The 21,670-nt window shown below is 33.4% G+C and overlaps 1 protein-coding gene across 5 annotated transcripts in view; it reads right to left on the bottom strand.

Annotated features, from left to right (window-relative positions):
- ADGRB3 (adhesion G protein-coupled receptor B3) overlaps positions 1–21,670 on the bottom strand; it is a 677,430-nt gene that overhangs the window by 51,668 nt on the left and 604,092 nt on the right. For all 5 annotated transcript variants that reach the window (XM_033102727.1, XM_033102728.1, XM_033102729.1 and 2 more), the window contains 3 exons: positions 6,305–6,455; positions 3,607–3,676; positions 1,048–1,114 (listed from right to left, as the gene is read on the bottom strand). In XM_033102727.1, coding sequence (XP_032958618.1) covers positions 1,048–1,114; positions 3,607–3,676; positions 6,305–6,455 — 288 coding nt within the window. The remainder of the gene's footprint in view (positions 1–1,047; positions 1,115–3,606; positions 3,677–6,304; positions 6,456–21,670) is intronic.

The following is a 21,670-nucleotide window of genomic DNA, read 5'->3' as shown; positions in this document are numbered from 1 at the left end:
ATCTAATAGTTTCAGTGTCCCAATGCTGTTCTTTAACACTAATGCTTAGGTTTTATTTCTTTTGTGCAACATTACCAGTTTCTGGTCTCTGTTATAGTTTAGAGGAAAGAAAACTTTAAGGAAGAAAAAGTCACACAGAGTTATTAAGAAAGATGTCGCTAGCTACCAATTTATTGAATAAGTTGTTCAAGAAACCAAAGGGTAATTTTCCAATTAGAAATCTAATTGCATAGCGATATGGATCTTTGTATTTAATTCAGACTATTTCTTTACTCCCTTACATTTTTTCCCAAGGATTTATTGGACAGGAAAGATTTGTAATCAATAAATTCAGAGAGAGAGAGAAAGGAAAATTGGTAGGAAACTTTCATGTTCCTATAATCAAACACATAAAGGAATTATTATGTGATTCTGAAAAGAAAAAAATCCTCATGCATAACATAAGCAGGCGTTCTCCACTGGGGATTATTTTTTCCCCCAGGAAACATTGGGAAATGTCTGGTGACATTTTTGATTGTTACAACTGGAGGATACTACTGGTATGTAGAGTCCAGGGATGCTGCTGAACAGGATGGCACCATAACAAACAAAGAGCCGGACCAGAATGTCTGCAGTGCTGAGATTGGGTAACTTGGGCATAGGGACATACATTTTCTCATTGATATTTGGTAGCAGCAGCAGTTCTTATGAATGAGATCTTAATAACTACAGAGATCATACAGAATAGTATAAAGGTGAAATGATCATAAATGATGAAATTCTATACATGAAAGAGGAAGAATTTATTGGAACTTACTGAAACTTCTTCACAAATGTGAAATTACTGTAAGAGAAATCCCATGCTCCTACATTTAATATTCTTCAGTCTTCAAAATAGGAACATTTTAGAGTAATTAAGGACAGAATAGCAGTTGATATTCAGATTTAAGCAATAATCCATTGAACTTTAAAATTTCTACACAACAAACACAAAATTGTCACTCTAATTGAAACAAAGTGGTCTTTTTTTTGGCTAAGAAAACAGAATAAGTTGATTTCAGTGTTTACCAGGACAACAGCGGCTGCAGGTCCAACAAAGGCGTAGAGCAGTCCTCCTTCAAGAGAGAGCCAGCAACTGAAAATAACATCAGATAAAAACTAACAAAAATTAGTGATAAGTGTTAAACCACAAAGGTGTGATACAGATAACTTGGACTATTACTTAGTCTTGGAATTCTGACAAAAGCTTTGTAATTTAAAAAAATTCAGAGATGACATGGAGAAAGCTAAAATTAGAGCAGTTCACGAGTGAGAAATACTACGGACATCATACAGAAAAAGAAACTTATTACAAAGCCTTACTTCCAGGCAGTTAAAACATTTTGGACAAATTACTCTAGTGGTGTGATTTTCATATTGACTTTCAGTACTAAGATGATTATTACTTAAGTTCTGTAAAATGCCACTTTATATCCATGATAGAATTTTTCAAATATACTTTTAAGCAAGAATAGTGTGTTTTTAGAGTCTTAGACATGCCATTTACCAGATCTTCCTTGAGGCCTTTGAGCTATTTGGGAGAAAGTGATTTAAAAGCCATCATTGCAGTGAATGGATAATTTATAGTTTGCATGCTTTTTTCCTTCTAATTTTATTTTTTTTCCAGAGTACTCAGAAAGCTCACTAAAGATATACTTTTGATTAAAAATCAATGCAGCTTTTTTTTTTGATTAAAAAAACAATGCAGTGTTTCTTTCAATTACTAAATTCACCAAGAGATGCAGGTTTGCATTGATAGAGACACGGTAACCCATTTAGGTAAAAATATTCATTCTCTCACAGCACAAGGACATGGAGAGGGCATGGGACTTGGCACTTGACTTTGCAAGGTGACTTATGTGGACATCAGAATCCAGGAGAGTCAACGAAGGAAACTATAAGGGATTGTTTCATCACTGCTGATGAAAACGGTCATGGCCACCACTTCATGCACCTGTTTTTGACATATGACCCTTTTCAGTATTACTTGTCAGTCCACAGAATCAGCATGCTGCCTTCACAATTAACAATTAACAATAACTGTGCTATGTCTATTTTAACAGTAAACTTCTATATTGGTGGTGGTGGTGGTTACATGGCTTGTGCATTTGTCAAAACTCACAGAATTCTAAACCTAATAGGGTAAATGTTATTCTATGTAAATGATACATTAATTAACATTTTTAAACTAGTAATTTTATATACATACACACACACATATATCAATACATTCATAACACAAATGTGTATGTGTGTATTCTACGTCTGCATTTAGTTACTGCTCCTTACCATAACAGCAGACAGATAAAATTCTACTTTCCCACTTTGGGGTTGACAATTTAATATCTATTTTTTAAATAAAATACTTGGAGAAAAAACTCTTAGTCTGATAGAAAACTTTAGCTTGGTGTCTCTGAGATTGCCACTAAATTTCAACTATATTTTTTGTGTGAGTTAATCTTTATAATGTATTGTATTGGTTTTAATTGTAAACTCATTGAAAAGTTGGAACCACATCATCCATATGGACATATTCTGTCCATATCGTCAATATAGTACCTTTCAAATACTGGATGTATGCCAAAGGAATCATACTACTATTATAAAAAGTAATAGCTTAAAGGAAATAGTGCTATAGTAAGCACCGCTCTACAACATATACTGTCAGGGAGATTGTTTTTTTCCATCCCATAGATTGCATAAGAAAAACAAGGGCTCTGATGATACTAGTTCTTTAAATTTTTTGGATGGGCAGGTGAAGTGATGTCTCTCATACTCTCAGTTTGGATGAACCCATCAGAGGGACTGTATAGCAGTGATTCTTATCTCAAACCTGAAGGCAATTAAACAGAACACCTTATTTTAAAACTTATACTTCTAATAAGATGCACATCTCTCTCCCCATTTCTCAACTACCTCCTCAACTTGAAACAAACAGATGAAGTAAAATATGAAAGTGCATTGTTTTACATTTGAAATATAAATTTAACTTACAAATTGTCTCATAGACTTTGTCAGTATTACAGTTATAAATAGGATGAGCTGATACCATACCCGTTTTTCTCGCTTTTATTTTCCTCCCAAAGCCCAGGCAATTCCTAATCTGAGATCTACTGAGTCCCTAGATCTATAAGGTTTAGTATGTATTAGTCCAACATAGTAAGAAAACTTGAACTAACATGACGAAACTTGGCTGATACCAATATATATTATCATCAATGAAATTAGAAGCTCAGATCAGAATCACATTCTAAAAAGTTAACATGTCAAGATTTATCCAGTTCTAAAAAAAAACGTGTTTAAGATTGAACATGCAAAGTACATACTGAAATATTTTAAAAATCAAGTACACTGGTCTTATGAAGAAATGGGAAATTGAAACAAGGATTGTGAACAGTGCCCTGGCATTTATTTCCTAACCTTTGTGCATTTAAACTACCTAACATCATTCCTCAATAATGTGATATCTACAATTGCTAATGACTCCGTGATAAAATGCAAGCCATAAGTAGTGCCGACCAAGACTAATGAAGCGCATTGATGACTTACTTAATTATAAACATGATTTATCACTGTGGATGGACTTACTAGTGATCAGTGCCATATCCTTTCGTCCTGGTGAAGCCTACTGACGTGGCCACTACTAATGCTGGTAAACCTGTAAGAAAAACATTGTCACACTTCACATTCAGCTATGACCATTGTGCATACTGGCTCAAGAGAAGCTAGGACAAACTCGAAATGCTTAAGTCAGAGGAACTACTTTTGGATGAATCACTTCATACAGCATGTTTCTGTTACAAAATTTCTTTCAAGTACAGAAATATGAGAGTGACAGCTGGGTTTTTAACTCAGTGCACTTCTCTGATGTTGCTAGGTTACCACTACATTTGACATGGGTTTAAAGAAAACTAATAACAGAGATTTAGTATATCTTTTAAGTTATTTTTTCCCTAAGGGTTTAGACTGTTATAAAATCAGACAGGCAAAAAAACCACAAAAAACAACAACAAAAAAAACGGGTGTTCTGGTGTGATGGAATATTACAGAAGTAGAACATCCAGTTAGCCACATATTGATCCACATCAAGTTGGACTTATAAGATAGAAAAAACAATTTTATCACTTAATTCTTTATGATTTACTTATAATAACAAGAATGTAGGAACAAAGTTAAGGGCCCTAATCAATTAATTTTGCGGCCTCATGATTACCCTCCTTTAATAATCCTGAATCAAGGTCAGAAAATATATGCTGATTTCTCTTCCTGGACCTAGGTAAGTATCACTCCATGCATTACTCAGTATCCCTTAGAATTCACTTGCCTGCATACCTGCAACAATTCTGACCTGACATCTTTTAGTTTATGTTTATATGAATCAAGTTCAATGGAACCTCTCTGTACTTAGTTAAAAAAAGCTCAGTCTAATCTATGCTGTTTAAATTCTTTTTAAATTTTGGTCACGCCTTCTTTCCACGAAGATCGTGTCTGCCTTTTCAGGTTGTAAAATATATCATCTGCATCCCCTCCACCCATCTTCTTTCCTCCTACCACTTCCCCTACTTCCTGCTGTTCTTTTTCATGTCTTTGCAAGTGACACAAGGTTTAATGACAAGATCTATGGAGAGCACCTCAGAGGACACACATTTTTTAACAAATACTGGTGTCTGTCTCTATCTGTATCTCTGTCTCTCTCCACATATATGCAAATCATGTATAATTGTATATATGATACCTACAGTGTCTCTTCCTCTTCTTCCTCCTCCTTCTTTATGAATTTCATGCATGTTATTAGTTGACTGGTTTGATCGACTAGTACAAGTTCATAGGAAAAAAAAAATTCTCTCCTAGCTGAAAAAGTCATAGCTGAAGGGTTTATAGTGTTTGTTCCATATAATTTAGATTTAAAAACATTTTTTCTAAATGTACTATGTTGCACTTTGCCGTAATGAGACTCCTCTGCCATTATTCTGCCCACTCACAGACTTCCTCATAGTCTAGTACCATCGGAAATCACCACTCTTTATACGTCAAGGAGAGTCTTCTTTACCTGAATTCATTTCTTGGATCTATCATACTAATTAACGACAAGAGTGTCCCCTGATTCGATACCAGTCCAAGTTTAGAAGGTCTTTGACATGAAATCCACACAAAAATTCTATGAAAGAATAAGTTGAATACGTTCTATCATTTCTCAGAGACTTTCCCATTTATTTTATTAGGGCAAAGACCCTGAATACATTAGTCAGACATGACAGATCCTTGCTGAAACCTAATGGATAATCTTTAAGTGTTCTTGACCCTACTTTTTCCCCAGAATGAATTACTCTGGTATTTTAATGAGTCTACTTATTTGTAATTTTTCAGGATCCCTCAAGCATCCCACTCTCAAGTCTTCTGGTACATTAGGTATTTGTTGTATATTTAGTCCAAAATTCCCCAGTGTTTTTAGTGCAAATCTTTTGAAACTCAAAGGCAAACATGTCAAAATCCTGGTTTTTCCTAAAACTAGTTCTTAAATTAATTAAACTAATTAGTTTTAATTAATCTAAGCTAATTAATTAACTCTAATTAAACATTAGATTTGGCCCTATGAAATGCATAGACCTTCAAGATGTCTATTTTATAAGACAATTTAAGAGAGATTTGTTTCCTAATAAAGATAGGCAAAGAATTAATTAATTCTCAGTCTGTCAACAATTCTGTTTTTCCTTTGAGGACCCAACTGACTATCCATGAAGTTTCATTCAATCTGTAAGTGGCTTTTCCCCTGTGACATGAATAGCTGTAGTCTTTAATTGTTTTGCACACTCTCTGAATGGATTCCTCAGAGTTTTCTTGTGGGAGGTACATGACTAGTGTACATGACTTGGAGCCCCTGAACATTTTTAAATATTTTGCATTTTCAGAACATATCAGCAGAGAACATTTTGCTTTTCGGACTGTAAATATATCAGGCCTCCTCTGACTCCACCCCCTGTTGATTGTTAACTGACTAGCTATTAGGTTGGTGCAAAAGTAATTGCGATTTTTGCAATTATTTTTAACCTTTTAAACCACACTTACTTTTGCACCAACCTAATACATGGTCGTCCAATATTTATTCCTTTTTAAAGTTTCAGATGCCCACAGAATGTTACAAAATGACCAGCCTCACATATTTCCACTTCCGTATATCAAATTGGACACAAATAAAAGTATCCTGAGATAATCACACTCTACTGCTTTATTGTATATGTGTTGAGTAATTTTAGTAAGAGCACAAAGGGTAAATAAACATGCTTACCCCATCCAAGGCACAAAAAGCGTTTCCTTATAAGTCGTGTCCTAATTTTTCCAGTTACAGCCATATACGACTGCCACGCCTCAGTTAAAACCCAACAGAACGATGCCAGGAAGAAAAAGTGCAAAAATGCAGTGGTGGTCGTACAGATGCTCTGTGAAAACAAAAAAGACTCACACTAAATATGGTGGAATCATGTGTCTGTCCTTCAGCGGATTGGTAATCACCAACTCATTGCTCTTACTTCAAATACCTACCTCTCCTCTGAGACAGAGTAATTATTTACAGAAATTAGAAATCATGTAGTCTTTATGCTGTATACACTATCTATTATAGGAAAAAAAATGCCTTAATTCCATGTGTATGTTCAATTTTTTATCAGAAGAAGCCTGAATGTACATTTAAACTCAAGGGAGATTAAAATCACTGCTTTACTTGAATTTTTTTTCTTGAAATATAATTATGGGAATGGTCCTTTTTTTTGGTTTAATTTATGTTACAGACATCTTGCATAATTCTTTTGGCTACATTCTTTATCCTTCCTTTTCAACCGATAATTCTTTGCTGTTTTTTTGTGTCAATGTTCAGATTACATAGCAACGGCCTCTGAAAAGAAAAAAAAATTACTTTGCTTTAATACAAGTGTGATATTCAAGGTATAAGAGCAAAGCATAAAGTGGTTTGGCTAATAGCCTAGTATAAAAATAACTTATGTATCTTAAAGTACCTAATACATTACTCTCTGTTATTACATTAGAATGTGTGTCTTAATCAAATTAGTTTAAAAAGCTAATCGAGTCACTGGCAGTACACAGCCATGAATTCATAGATTTTTTTTTTTATACAACTTAATCACTGTAAATTTTCCAACCTTCAGTCCCTTTGACTTGTCTGAAAAGATGATCAACTTCATCTTGGTAAATGCTGCTTCTTATTTCACTATTGGTATAATTTCTTTGTGTATATCTTATTAAAATGCAAGTCTTTATATACCAGAACCAGTTAAACAATTTCTCCTTTTGTCAGTCTCAGTCTTGCTGTTTCCAAAAATTGAAAAGAGCAAACATAGAACTAGAAAAAAAATCATAAAAACTCATAAAAAAATAATACAAATACAACATCCATCCTCCACCTCCACTCCAATCCACTGCTAAAGCCAAATATCTTTTTTAAATTTAGGCCCAAATTATTCATATTATTTGTTTATTCTGTTGAAATTCACCAGATGTTAACTTAGCTTTCCAGGTCTTTTAATCCTATAAAAAGAACTTTACCATGTTTATCTCACCAGATTGTTTTAACGATGAGGGATAATGCACAGAAGCTGAGCAGCACTGTGCTAAGTATACAGCAAGTGCTCAACCGATTATAATTATCATTTAAATAGTACTAACAAAAGTATAAGCTTTCTCGGCATGTGATTCTTATTTCATGTAGTACTTAATTCTACTTAAATTTATTCTTACAAAGATGATAACTTGCAGTATGGTAAAGTCATGGATTCCTAGCACCCTCTGCCTCATTCATTTACTCTTTTACATGCATGTTGCAGTAACTTTAACTAATTGAGATTCCTGCTACACTTGAGACATTGAAACTTTTGTTTTACAAGTTAAGGTTTAAACATCTTCAGGCTGGTTACTTTGCTCATTCCTGATCTGTATTTCAAAGAAAACTTCCATTCAATACCTAAAGACTAGTTACACTTTCTAATTCACACGTCACTTCCTTCCACCAGTTTGTCTCATCTCAGCGGTTTGGGTAGCAAGCTTTCCCTTCTCCATTTTGAACTATCAATATAGGGTTATATAAAACAATGTAAAAATGTTGATATGTTAAATACTAAGTACTGCATACACTGAAATTTTATAAGAAATAATAAAATGCTCAATGTCTCAGAACACACAATTAATTTGCTTTCTCTATATTATGTTTGTTACTTTGGGACTTCCTAATACCCATGTTAATTCTAACACAAATTGAAATACATGTAATCTTGGGCTACTGACATTTATTTTAATAATTCAGGTCTCTCTAGAGAGTTGTTTTTCCACAACACGTGTGGACAAATGCATAGTAACTAGATAAATAAGATCCATCTCTATGGGCAATACCATTCTACTATGGTCAGATGAATATTCATATATGTCCTGAAAGTGTTCCAAGTATGGAGGTAAGCTGTTTCAACCTAAGGAATGCATATACTTTCTCTCTAATCTCTTCTCCCACATCAACAACTCACAAAGACCAACTTTCCCTTGGATCCCCTCAGTACTGGAGATTTTTCTACTTATAAACTTCAAACTCTGATTCTCCTTTTATATAAACAAGTTCCTTTCTTGTCACCTGTTCAATTCTTGCTACCTCTGGCCCTGCTGTCATGACCTCAGTCATACAGCTTCCCCTTAGCCTCTGTGTGTCTGCTCTTGACTCATCTGCAGCTGGGTCTTCACAGCTCACTGTCTCCATTGCCAACCCCCAATCTGGTCCTGTTCTACAGCTGATGAGTGTGGTTAACAAATACCACAAAACTTGAAAAGGTATTTAAATTGGAAAACTGAGCACTGTTTATACCTATCACCCTCATGTATACCCTTCACACCAGATCCTTAGAGACAGTAGAAAACATTTCATGAAATAACTGGAAAGGAAAAACAAGCATAAACTGTGGCAGACTAGATACTGTGAGAAATGCCTGTAAAACAGAAAGCAGATGAGTGCACATTGAAAGAGGATCCAAAGCTAAATATTGGGAGCAGAGATTAAGATAATGGAAAGTAGGAGATTTAAGATACATGGATGATACAGAAGTTCTAACATCAGCTTAAAAGCACTTCCAGATGGACAAAAATGAGAAAATTGGGGTAAAAGACAGCATTTAAAGAAATATTATGCAAAAATTTTTCAGAACTTTAAAGATCCTCCTGGCTGCAAGATAAATAGAATATGGAACATATACAAACACCTCCCACCCCGATATACTTTGATAAAACATGTGAACATCAAGAATAAAGAGAAAATCTTAAAAGCTATCACAGTCAAAAGAAAGATTACTTACAAAGAAGTAAGAATCAAATTGACATCAGACTTCACGTGAGCAACCCAGGATTCAAGAAGACAGTAGAATAATATCTTCAAAATTCTAAGGGAAAATGACTTTGAAGATAGAATTCTGTACCCAACCAAACTATTATTCAATTGAGAGGCAGAAATAAAGATATTTTTAGAATTGATAGGAACTTTGAAGTTTACTACCTCAGGATTATCTCTGAAAGAGCTGCGAGACAATATAAACCAATGATAAGAAGAAGAAATCCAGGAAGAGGGAATGAGACAAAAGAAGCAATGGACAACAAAGAAATATATTAAGTCTAAATTAATTTTTATTTAAAAACTTATACATATCTACACTTTTAAAGTATAGCCACTTGGATATAAATATCAAGATAATACTTCTGATGGACATAGATGAAAGTTGCAAGGGAGCTGGGGGAAATTAAGTATGCTAAGCTTTTTTTTTTTTGGTTCTCAGGAATATGAGAGATACTGATTAACTCCAAATGTTAGAAAAAAGTGTTTGAGCATTTTTGTTAACAATGTGAAAGTAACCACAGAAAAGTAGAAACAAATCATATGTTTGCAAAATAGTAGAGAAATACAGAACTGAAGAAAAATGTTATCAGTCCAGTTAAAGGTGAGCAAAGGGACAACAAACTAGGAAACATAGTAAATAGAAAAAATAAACAAAGAAGACAAAAAGAATATCAGAAATCAGAATATCAGAAATCACAATGGAAATGTGTAAATTCACTAGTTAAAAGTTAACAACTTCTATATTGTATAAAAAAATCAAAATCCCGTACTGTATTTATGAGACATACCTCAAACCCAATGACCTAGGAAGATTTAGAATAAAGAGATGGAAAGAGCAAATTACGTCAATAAATGCTAATATGCTAAAATGAGATGTCACAGTGATAACATTGAGAAAAAGCATTAAAGATGAAGAATAATTTTTCATACTGATAAAAGGAGCAGGCAATAGAAAAGTTTCCAAAGTGACACTTCTCTATGAAACTAATGATTTTTCAAAGTATATAAAACAACTGAGAAAACTACAAGGATAAACTTTCAAACTAAGTTTAAAATGAAAGACTTAACATGCAGCTCAGTAAGTCACAGAAAAAGGGGAAATATAATAATATGGAATATTATAATAATCAATAAAAGTGATTAATTTTCTCTTTGCAATATTAATTGCCTCTCTTTGCAATATTATACATAAGAAACAGAGCATGTACAGTTCTTTAAAACATAAATGGAATATTTATAGAAGTTAACTAGTCCTAGGACAGAAAATAAAAGAGTATATTATGAAAGTATAACATGCAGGACATTTTCACAAACTATAACACAATGAAATTAGAAATTAAAATTAAAATTCTGTACCCCATGGGGGTAAAATATCTAAAGAATTAATAAATTAAAAATAAATTAAAAACTAAATGATAAACTATTTAGAACTGGAAAACAAGGCAATACATATATCAAAACTTGTGAAATTTTGATATGACAGTACTCAGGAGAGTTATAGCCCTACATACTGTGTTTCACCGAAAATAAGACCTACCTGGAACAATCAGCTCTAATGTGTCTTTTGGAGCAAAAATTAATACAAGATCCAGTCTTATTTTACTATAAGACCGGATATGACATGACATGACATGGTATGATATGATATGATATGATATGATATGATATGATATATGATATGATATGATACCAGGTCTTATAATTAATTTTTGCTTCAAAAGACACATTAGAGCTGATTGTCCGGGTCTTATTTTTGGAGAAACACATTAGAAAACAACAGAAAATAAAAATAAATGGCCTACTTAAAGAAATCAGAAGAAGAAATTTAATAGAGATAAAAGCCAAAATTAACAAAACAGAAAGGAAAAAAGAATAAAAAAACAGTATAATGAATCTGTAAAATCCAAGCTGATTGAAAAAGCCAATAAAACAAATTTTTGGCAATTGTGAAAAGGCCAATAAAACAATTAAACCTTTGGCAACTGTGATTTTTTTGTTTGTTTGTTTGTTTTGTTTTGCTAATGATGGCGAATGAGACAAAATAAATATTAGGAATAAAAAAGCCTATTATAAGTATCATAAAAGAATAGCATGTACTGTATATATGTAAAATTGAAAACCTACATAAAGTGGCATTCTTCTAGAAAAACATAAATAATCAAATTGGCCTGAGAGATAAAAATTAATAAAATTGAAAGATAATAAAAAAAAATCCTTCACAAATGATAAAAATTTCATAAAAATTTACAAATTCTTACAAACTTAAGGGATATATAATTCCCATTTTATAAAATATTTCCAGGTCAAAGGAAAAGATTAGAAGTATCTGAATCATTTTATAAAGCTAGTATAACACTGACAGCAAAATTAAGAAGAAAACTATAAGGCACTTTATTTACCTATATAAAATGTTAAAGTATTAAATATCAAACCCAGAAATACAGTAAAAGGACAAAAAATCACTATCAAATAAGATTGTATCTAGTAATGCAGGATGATTCAACATCAAAATGACCTCAATATAATTTACTGTTTTAATAAGGAAATGTGATAACAATAAATGTGAAAAAACTTGACAAAGTTCAAAACTCAATTATCATTTTAAAAAATCTTCTTTGCAAATTATGAATAGAGGAGAACACTGTTACTTATTAAGGTTTTTTTTCCAAAACATATGATGAAAATCATATTTAATAGTGAAATATTCAAAATATTCCCATCAGTTATGAATAAAGGAAGTATGTTGATCATTATCTCTACTATTTTAAAATGTATAGGAACAATACAAAAAGAAGCAATAGAAAAAGACAACATTGCCATCATTACAGATAATACATCTCCTTATTAGAAAATACAAGAGGATCAATTTTTAAACTACCAGAAATAATAATCAGAATCAACAGGTAGCTAGATACAATATCAACATACAAAAATTATATTTTCTGTACACAGATTAATATACAAAACTAATTTTCCTATACACCAAAAATATCCATTGGAAAAAACAAAATTTCTAATTAATCATAATCAACATTTCTAATTAATCATTTCTCTCTTCTCTTCCTCCCAAACCATGTTAAAATGACCAAGTTAGTAAGCCACAGGAAAAAGAGAATAGGCAGTAGATAACAGTGAACTCAAGGTGTTGACAAATTCAGATGTTGAAGGAAAGGGGTATAACTGACTTATAATGGCAGAGAAAGTATAAACTAAGTACCTGTAGGATGTGGCGGGTGATGATGGAAATATAGGTTGTAATGGAGTCATTACTCTGAAGACCTGAAGGGTTTAACACTTGGAAAGAATAGGGGCAGAAAGAGAAGGAGGACAGAGGTTTGCATGGGGCTGAAAAAGAGAGAGGTTGGTTGAGAAATCTATGCACAGAATAGTTAGAACTCTGTGTTTCTTCCTCAATTCAATGCAGCCCAGCACTGAACTGGGAGGTTTAGTGTGGAAAATTGAATGGGTTGGATTTTAACTCAGACACTAGTCTCATTAGTGAGTAGATGTACAAGGCAGATAACAAGTGTATGTATGAAACTATAGGGACCTCCCTTTCTCCCCGCTCACATCTACTCCCAGAATGTTAGCAGATCAGAGATTAAAATTCTTCCCCAGAGGGGGACATTTTTTCATACTCAGTAGCTCATCCTTGATTAACATACTGTCAAATCTACCTTTCAATAAATCCATCTACCCACGTAAGGCTTCGAGTCTTTTTTAGGGAGTTGCTTTTATAGATGAATGTGCACCCAAGGATAATCAGATAACTGAGAAAATCTTCCAATGGGGGGGGAAGAGTTAAAAAAAAAAAAACAAAGCTAAGCAAAGAAAAGGGAAAAGTGGGAAGTCAGAAGAGACAATAAATAGAGGTAACAAAAATAAAAAAACTTCAATAAAAACACTGTTTTTCAGGGATTGAAAATAGAAAGTGCACCTATAAAACAAAATCACTAGGGAAAGATTATCGAATGAAAGAAAAGGTCCTGCTTATAATAATAAAAAAACCATAAAACACCTCAAATACCTTTAAAAAATGTGCAGGAGCTTTATGTAGAAAATTATAACATTTAATTGGAGGACACAAAACAAGATTTCACTAAATGGGAAACATATTATGCACATTAGTTGGGAGACTCAATGTCATATAAATGTCAGTCTTCCCTAAATTGATAAATAGATTCAAGGCAATTCTCATCAAACCTTAATCATTTTTTTCCCTTTTAGTTTGACAAACCAACTCTAAGTCATAGAGAAAACCAAATACAAAAAAAAAAAAAAAAAGCCCAGAAAGTCTAAAAAGAAGAAAACAGGATAAAGGGTTTTCATAATGACATAAAACAGAATAATATGTGTAGTCAGATGATTATCTGACTTCAGTTTGCACATAAAGATTTGGAAGAGAGTAAGTAACGTGGCCAACATCTCATGGTTAATGAGTGATGAACAGGAGTTAAAACATTGTCTCTGACCCCAGACCTTGTGCACATAGACTTTTAATATTTTTTTGTTCAGTCATAGTCTAATCCTCAAAATCTTTTAGTAATATCTTCATATTCCTTGTCCCCTAACTCCCTTTACTCCCTCCTCCTTTCCAAAGCAGGCTCTTCCTCTCCCAGGAGACGGTGTAATAGAGCTAAGAGGCAGGTCCCTGAAGTCACACTGTGGGTTCACACACTGACTGCTACATTTATTGGGTGTTACTAAAACCTCTGTGCCTTCTTTCCTCATTCTAAAAATGAATATAATAATACCATATTTCCCCCAAAATAAGACCTAGCCGGACAATCAGCTCTAATGCGTCTTTTGGAGCAAACATTAGGGGTCTTATACTAATGTTTGCTCCAAAAGACGCATTAGAGCTGATTGTCCGGCTAGGTCTTATTTTTGGGGAAACATGGTAGCACCAACCTTGTAGGATTGTTGTAAAGATTAAATGGCATGGTACATGTAAAGAACTTGATAGAGTGACGACTCTTGATCCCATATTTGGATAACTCTATACTTTCCTCCTTCAGTTAGTGCCTATATGCTTATATAATCTCTTAGCCTACAAATCCGAGGAAATCTCTGTCTTCAAACAACCAATCAACCACCATTTTTTATTGGTTTATTCTCACTGGTTCTCATTGGGTTGCTCTCTCTCTTTCCAATTGGGGTCAAATTTCTTGAAATGTTCAGCTTTATATCAACTCCTTTACTACTTGCTCACCTATTTTCTTCTTGCCTTCTAGCATCTTCCTTGAATTGTCTTTCCACAGGAATTACCTCATTGCAAAGTTAATGAATGGGATTTTTTTAGTTTGCCTTTGGATCTCAACATTCTCACTTACAAATTATGACATTTTTACTGTGTGGTCTTTAAAGGTTTCTTTAGCTCTAAAACGCTAGTATACTATGAATACTCTCTAATTGAAGATCTCATTGGGCTATCCACTTATTCTTGAATTAATTTTAGCAATTTATGTTTTCCAAGGAAATTATCCATTTTATTTATATTTTCTAATGTGTCAGTATACAATTGTATATAATATCTCATAGGTTTTAAGAAATACTATTTTTTGCATTTCTAAGGATACTTGTCTGTTTCCTATTTCTTATTTGATTTACCAGAGATATCTATTTTACTAATTTATTTCAAACTTTAATGATAATTTAATTCCAACTTGAAAAATATTATTACGTTATTACAGTGATTAATTTCTTAAAATGTGAAATATAATTATTTATTCTTTTCATTTGGCAGGTTTTCAAATATTCTAAGAACAAAATATTATTCTAACTTTATTCCCAACATTCAAATAAATTAGAGAGGAATGAATTTAAGCATTTAAAAATAAGCAGTTTTAGACACCTATTTTGTGAATATTTCAAAAAGCAAAAGAGAAAATGTTTTTGATGAGAAACACATGATATTAAAACAAAAAAGCCTCGATGGAATACAAATGTAGAGAAGCTTGCTTTTGTTGGAAATATAAAAAACAGAATATCGAGATGAAACATTTTAGTATACTTTAACCACAGTATTTAAGGAGAAATCAGGAATTTGCAGTTATCACATTTCAACAATTTTAGACAAACTGAAATAATTTCTCCATATGAAGCAATTCTTATTTGAATTATTCAGATATTTTTCTTACAGAACTAAAAATGAATTATTGTGAGGGTGAAATAAGATAATGGATAAAAGGGCTTTACACAAAGATAATACATAATTTCACATATAATAGGTGCTCAATAAATGACAGCTGATAATATCATAATTAAAAGCTTAATCAAATATGTGAATTGATTTTTATTTGGCAAAAACATATCTGAAGATGTTTGAGTGCATTTTAAAAGATGATAAAAAAACTAACTTATCAAGCACCTCCTCTGCTTAAACATCAATTTCACAGCAATGCTGAAAGGTAAATACTTTATGAACAAGAAAATAAAGCCAGAGAGTTTAAATAAACTGTGTGGAGTTACACAGGTAGCAAATGAAAAAACCTGTGCTCTTTTCACTACAGTATGTTGTCTTGTGCTGTGAAGGACCTTGATTTTGCTAGTATTAACTTTTATACAGTTAAACTATATCCTTTAAGCCACCTCAAATTCTTTTTAAAATAAAACTGTGCAGCTGGTAAATAAATAGATGTTATGACAAACAAACAAAATGATATTACATGAGTCCTTATTGTTCAAATCACCAACAACTAAAGCAAACACAAAAAGCTCCCTTTAAAGATATCGTTTTCATTTTCGTATGTAGACTCCATTAAAACATGTGCAAATGTACTTTGAGATTATCTGGATACAGCACCTCAATCTAAATGAGATGCACCATTAAACCCAGTGAGCATTGTCACCATAAGCTTCATCATTTCATAACATTAAATTGAAAGTTTTATAGTGTTAAGGATTCAATCAGAAGTTTTATTAATGCCACTGTCTTCAAACTCACAAACCATAGCTGCTGTGATATACCACATCAATGGTTATGTCATTTTTTAGACCACTGACAAATGTCTCTCATAGACCCAAATACTTAGCTTGCACATTTTTCCCTCCACATGTAATGGAAAATATCAATGGAAGATACATGGTGGGTTTTAGTTCTCTTTTAAAAACTCTTGATTTACCATTAAACAAAAGTTGTAACACTTGTTCAAAAGCTATGGTGGAAAGCTATGATGAGAAACATATTATCTTTCTGATCTACTTGTTTTGAAAAAAAAGTGTTCATTAAATTTATTGGGGGTGAGCAGGTTATTTTCTGCATAATCAAAATCTCTGACCCTAATAAATAGAAGAAATTGCTAATATAAAGTCACGTATGGTATGAGATAGCTAATGAGTAAAGGAGCAATACAAGCAGTTTACAAACATGAGTACCTCAAACACTAACAACTCCCATTTGCTGGATTTTCATAATTTCATAATAAAACAAAGTGGCTCTATTAAAGAGAAAATAAATGCTAAATAGAAGAGAGATAAAAATCTGTTCCACAGATGTAAAAAATATGTGTCTTGCAGAAAACGTGTTTATAATTTGAAGACCTTGGAAAGTTTATCATACATAAGAAGAAAATCTGATTCTTTGAAATGCGTCCTTTGAAAATCCAGACATTGATACATCATGCACAGCAGATGCTTCGTTATATACTGTTATCTCCAGGCTTAAAAAATAACAACTTTATTAGAAATGAAATCCAAAGTCAGTTGCTAAATAAGGCCAAGAGTTCAATTAAAGCCTTACTAATAATTTACAAATTTCAAAATGTGTTATGAGCTCTACGAATTGATTTACACTGTGTTCTATATCTGTAGAGGGAATCAAGCCCTATAAAGAGTCACTCAAACACAGGGATAATCATAATTATAAAATTGCCTTCAACTTGCAACAAGCAGAACAAACAGAACAGTAGACCTGTGGCTGGGGTTTCTAGGCTTTCAAAGAGTTTCTTTGATGACTTGGAAGGCAGAGGAAGATAATGTTTTTCTATCAAGAAGACACTGATTTATTCTGTTTATCAAGTTTAATCAAGAGTCTACATGTTTTCACAAGACTATTTCAATGTGGAAGGAAAACAACTTTGGATTCAGAGGTGGCAGAGTATGAAAATGACCTAGGTTTTACAAGCAGCCTAGTATTTCTCAACTTTGGCTGCACAGTGGTGTCACCTGGGGAGCTCTAAAAATATGGATCTATTAGTACGCCCCCCCCTAAGATTCTGATGTAATTGGTCTGAGGTGCAGCCTGAGCTTTAGAATGAAGCCTCCTTAAATAATTCTAATGTGCATCCAGGGTTCACAATCAGCCACTTAGACAATCACGGACTAACTCTTGGCAATTGAAGCTACCAAATGTGTGAACTTGTCCAAATTACCTAACTTCTGACAGCCTCAATTTTCATCTGTCAGACGGAAGTGAAAATATTACTACATAGGGTCACCTTAAAATTACCTATTTTATATATATATATACACACACACACACACACACACACACACACACACACACACACACAGTGCTTAGTTCTCAGTGGCTTCTAAAAACTACTAACAATAATGACTATTCATGCAAATTCTCAACCCATTATACTTACTACTTATCAAGATTTAGCCAAGTTCCTAAAGTTCTCAAAAGCGTAATAAAAAATGGAGCTCTCTGCTATACAGTCATATTTTAATTTAGGATGCTATCAGAACTGACAGATAGCTTTATAAAATTTGCTATGGAAACAGAATCAAATACCTAACAATCAAAGGTGTAGGGGCAAAAAGGAGCAAACACAGAGTAATGCTGGGAGTTCAGGAAGAAGGCAGACTATCATTTGATCCTTTCCTCTGGACTTCTCCAGAAATCTGAGGGGAACGCCTGCTGTTGAACAACCACCATAAATTAATTATGCTGAATGCAATCACTGGGCCAGTCATGGGATGCTGGACATGAAGATTTGTAGAGATCTCAAAGAACTTCTACTCCAAAGTACCAATTTCATCCCTGAGCTCGGACAGTCCCATTCATGCCTACCTTTCAAATCCCTACCTGCTTATCTCTGAGCTGCCCAAACCCAGATATTTTAAGCCCAACATGTCCAAACATGAACTCTTCACACTTCTCCTTATATCAATTCTTTTTTTTGGGGAAAGAACACTATCATTCTCAAGCAGGAACCTAAATGTCATCCTTGTGATTCTCCCCCACACAATCAATTATCAATTCCTATTTGATTATATTTAATAATAACATATCCACTGACCTCTCCATATTCATGACACTACATGGAGCCATTACTCATTATCTCCTGAGCTATTAGTGACAGAGTGATATTTCTATGGAGAGAACATCCTTTTGTTGGCTCTATTTCCCTTGGCAAGAGTGAAAGAAGATCCAGAGCTAAGTATGGCAAAATACACCTGTTCCCTCCCCTGAACAAATTAATAATAGAAAAGTCTTCGAAAATGTTTGGTATATGCTAAGTGATAAATATATATATGAGTTGTGGTTATCAGTATTTTTATAATTATTCGAAGGGAAGGTGGGTATGAGATTTATTTTTACAGTGAGAAATACTAAAGTATGTTTAAATGTTAACTAAAGAACCAAATAAAGAGGAACCAAAGTCTGATAGAAATGGAATCTAAAGGACATGGGAAAACTGGCCTTGGATAAGAAGAAAGTCCTTTCTTGATTTAATCCAGGTAGGAAGAAGAAAGATTGGGTATACATGTAGAAAAGTTAGCATACTTTGTGGTGGGAAGGTAAGATAACTCCCATCTGTGCTGGTTACAAATTTTTTTTTTTTTTTTTTTTGGAGTAGGAGTTGAGTCCATTGCTAAAGATGTAGAAGGGAGATCAGAGGTTTGAGTACATACGAACAGTTTGGAAATTTTCTTTGTTGACAATTGGAAAGCCAGATAATATGGAATTGCCAGGCAGCACTGAGCCTCTGTTGAGCTGTACGATCATGCATTTATCAGCTCATTATCCCTGGAAGACCAAAGACCCATAGCATAGACCACCCAACTCTGAAACCGTGGATTCCAGTGGCCTGCAAAAGTAGAGAACTACTAGTTTTTCATTTGGGGGCTTTCTCTGGCTTCCCTTTTTAACAGACTTTCAGTACACTGTTCCATTTTCTTTACCTTTGACTTCGTAGGACACACTCCTTGCTACTCTGTCATAAGGAGACATAAACCAGTTCTGCTGAAAGAATTCAAACTATTGCCAAGAATAAATCAAGATTTCAGTTCACTGGTTGAGAAATGCTGAAATCACTTTGAAGCACATCCCTTATTCTGAAGCAAGATTGAAGATGTCTCAAACTGCTTATCTTTACGTGAGCAATTACCTTTGAAAGTTTGGAACCCTACCAGGCTAGGTTCTCAGTTTCTCAGCATGAGGAACAGATAACTATGATCAGAATACTATAGTCCAGATTGGACAAAAATAACATGTAGCAAAATAAGCTATTTCTAGCATCATTGCTTTTATAAATAATGCCTATAAATACCTTTCTGGAAAATATTTATTTATTGGGAAAGAATAGCTCAGCCCACATAAACCCTAGGTAATCTTTTTCTTTACCAGTCTTAACGGGTTTTGTCATTGAGGCATTCAGGGTCAAAATATTTATTGACTACCCAGTGTATGGAAAATCCTGCATTAGGCAAGTTATAAACATTTTAAATAAGGACATAAAAGCATTAAAAAATTATGTCAGGATAAAAACACATCTGCCAGTAACTATAGTATACACATGTGCTTAGAATGGACTACTGGAATGAGTAAAGAAGATAAGGACACTTCAAATTCTGAACTGACATTATTTTTTTCTTTTGTATAAAACAGATTCCTAAAATTACTCAATTGCTTTTATCAATACAGAACATAGCTAAATTTTATTAGTACAACTCACTTTTAAATCTGGAGCCTCAATTAGACCAGCAGAAAGTTGATTGACAATAAGAAGGAAGTACAGTTGATTCTTGAACAATGCAGGGATGAGGGGCACCGGCACCCCTGCACAATTGAAAATCCACATATAACGTCTGACTCGCCCAAAACTTCATTACTAATAGCCTACTACTGATCAGAGGTCTAATCGATATATATTTAGTATGTTATATACTAATATATACTATATACCAGCATAGTCAGTACATATTTAGCATGTCATATGCGTTGTATATTGTATTCACACAATAAAGAGACAAGAAAATATTAAGAAAAACATAAAGGAGAAAAAAATAAATTTATAGTATTTATTAAAAAAAAAAATCTGACTATAAGTAGACCTGTGCAGTTCAAACCTGTGTTGTTCAAGCGTCAACAGTAAAACATTCTACGAACATAAAAAAATAGCAGTATATAAAACATCAGCCTCTAATTTTGTCTAGAAATGGTGACAGCTGGATCACAATCTTTCTGAGTTGATCCAAAGGCTCTTATTATTAGGCTCTTTTGGTTTCAACATGACCTGTCCTGCTTTATAACATTTCCCCTTATCATACTTAAAATTTTTATTTAAAACCAAAACAGCAAAAAGTGTCAACAAGAAAAGAGAAGCAAAATCCAAAAGACGATTAAGTCAAAAATAGATGTAATGAAATATTTTAAGTATAGTCTTTTATTCTGATATCATGGCTTTAAATTATACAGTTTAATGTGATAAGCTGAGAAACTCCCTCCATTTTTATCTACATACATAACAGTAGTACAGAGAATGAAAGAGAGATCTGGCCCAAGGTTGAGGAGGAGAGGGTGGAAAGGGGTGGAGTACGAGTTGAAATGTGTTCCCGGTCTTCTCTAGAGAGCTATAATTTCATTCTCCTCTTTTTAAGAGGGTGAAAACGGTTCCTCTCACCCCACCTCCAACCTTGCCTCCTTCTATTCTCCATACATTTTCCCTTCGAGAGAGAGGCGTGGCAGCAGTCAAAGTCAGTATTGGAGCAGGAAAGGGAGAAGAAAGAGAATCCAATTACATCCAGCACCTGTCCTCTTTTTTGACCACAATGTCTTCATGACAGGATTCCATAAGCAAAAGAGCTGCTGCAGAATCGACTTGATTCAAGCGAACCCGATACTATAAGAATCATGGAATCATTTCAAATAAAGCTTATATAAATACGATCTGTCTTTTCTAAGTACCTACTTATTTATCTTATTCAATCCAACAGGAATATGCCAAGTGTTTACTTCTAAGAAAATCAAATTATGATTCATAATCTGTTCTCAATTACAGTCTCTCAATGCATGAAATATCCTCTTGTAGTAAATGAAGCACT

Source organism: Rhinolophus ferrumequinum, chromosome 3 (assembly GCF_004115265.2).
Source record: "Rhinolophus ferrumequinum isolate MPI-CBG mRhiFer1 chromosome 3, mRhiFer1_v1.p, whole genome shotgun sequence".
Taxonomy (NCBI): Eukaryota; Metazoa; Chordata; class Mammalia; order Chiroptera; family Rhinolophidae; genus Rhinolophus; species Rhinolophus ferrumequinum.
The sequence above is the reverse complement of the archived record's forward strand: the minus strand, read 5'-3'. Positions and strand labels throughout refer to the sequence as shown.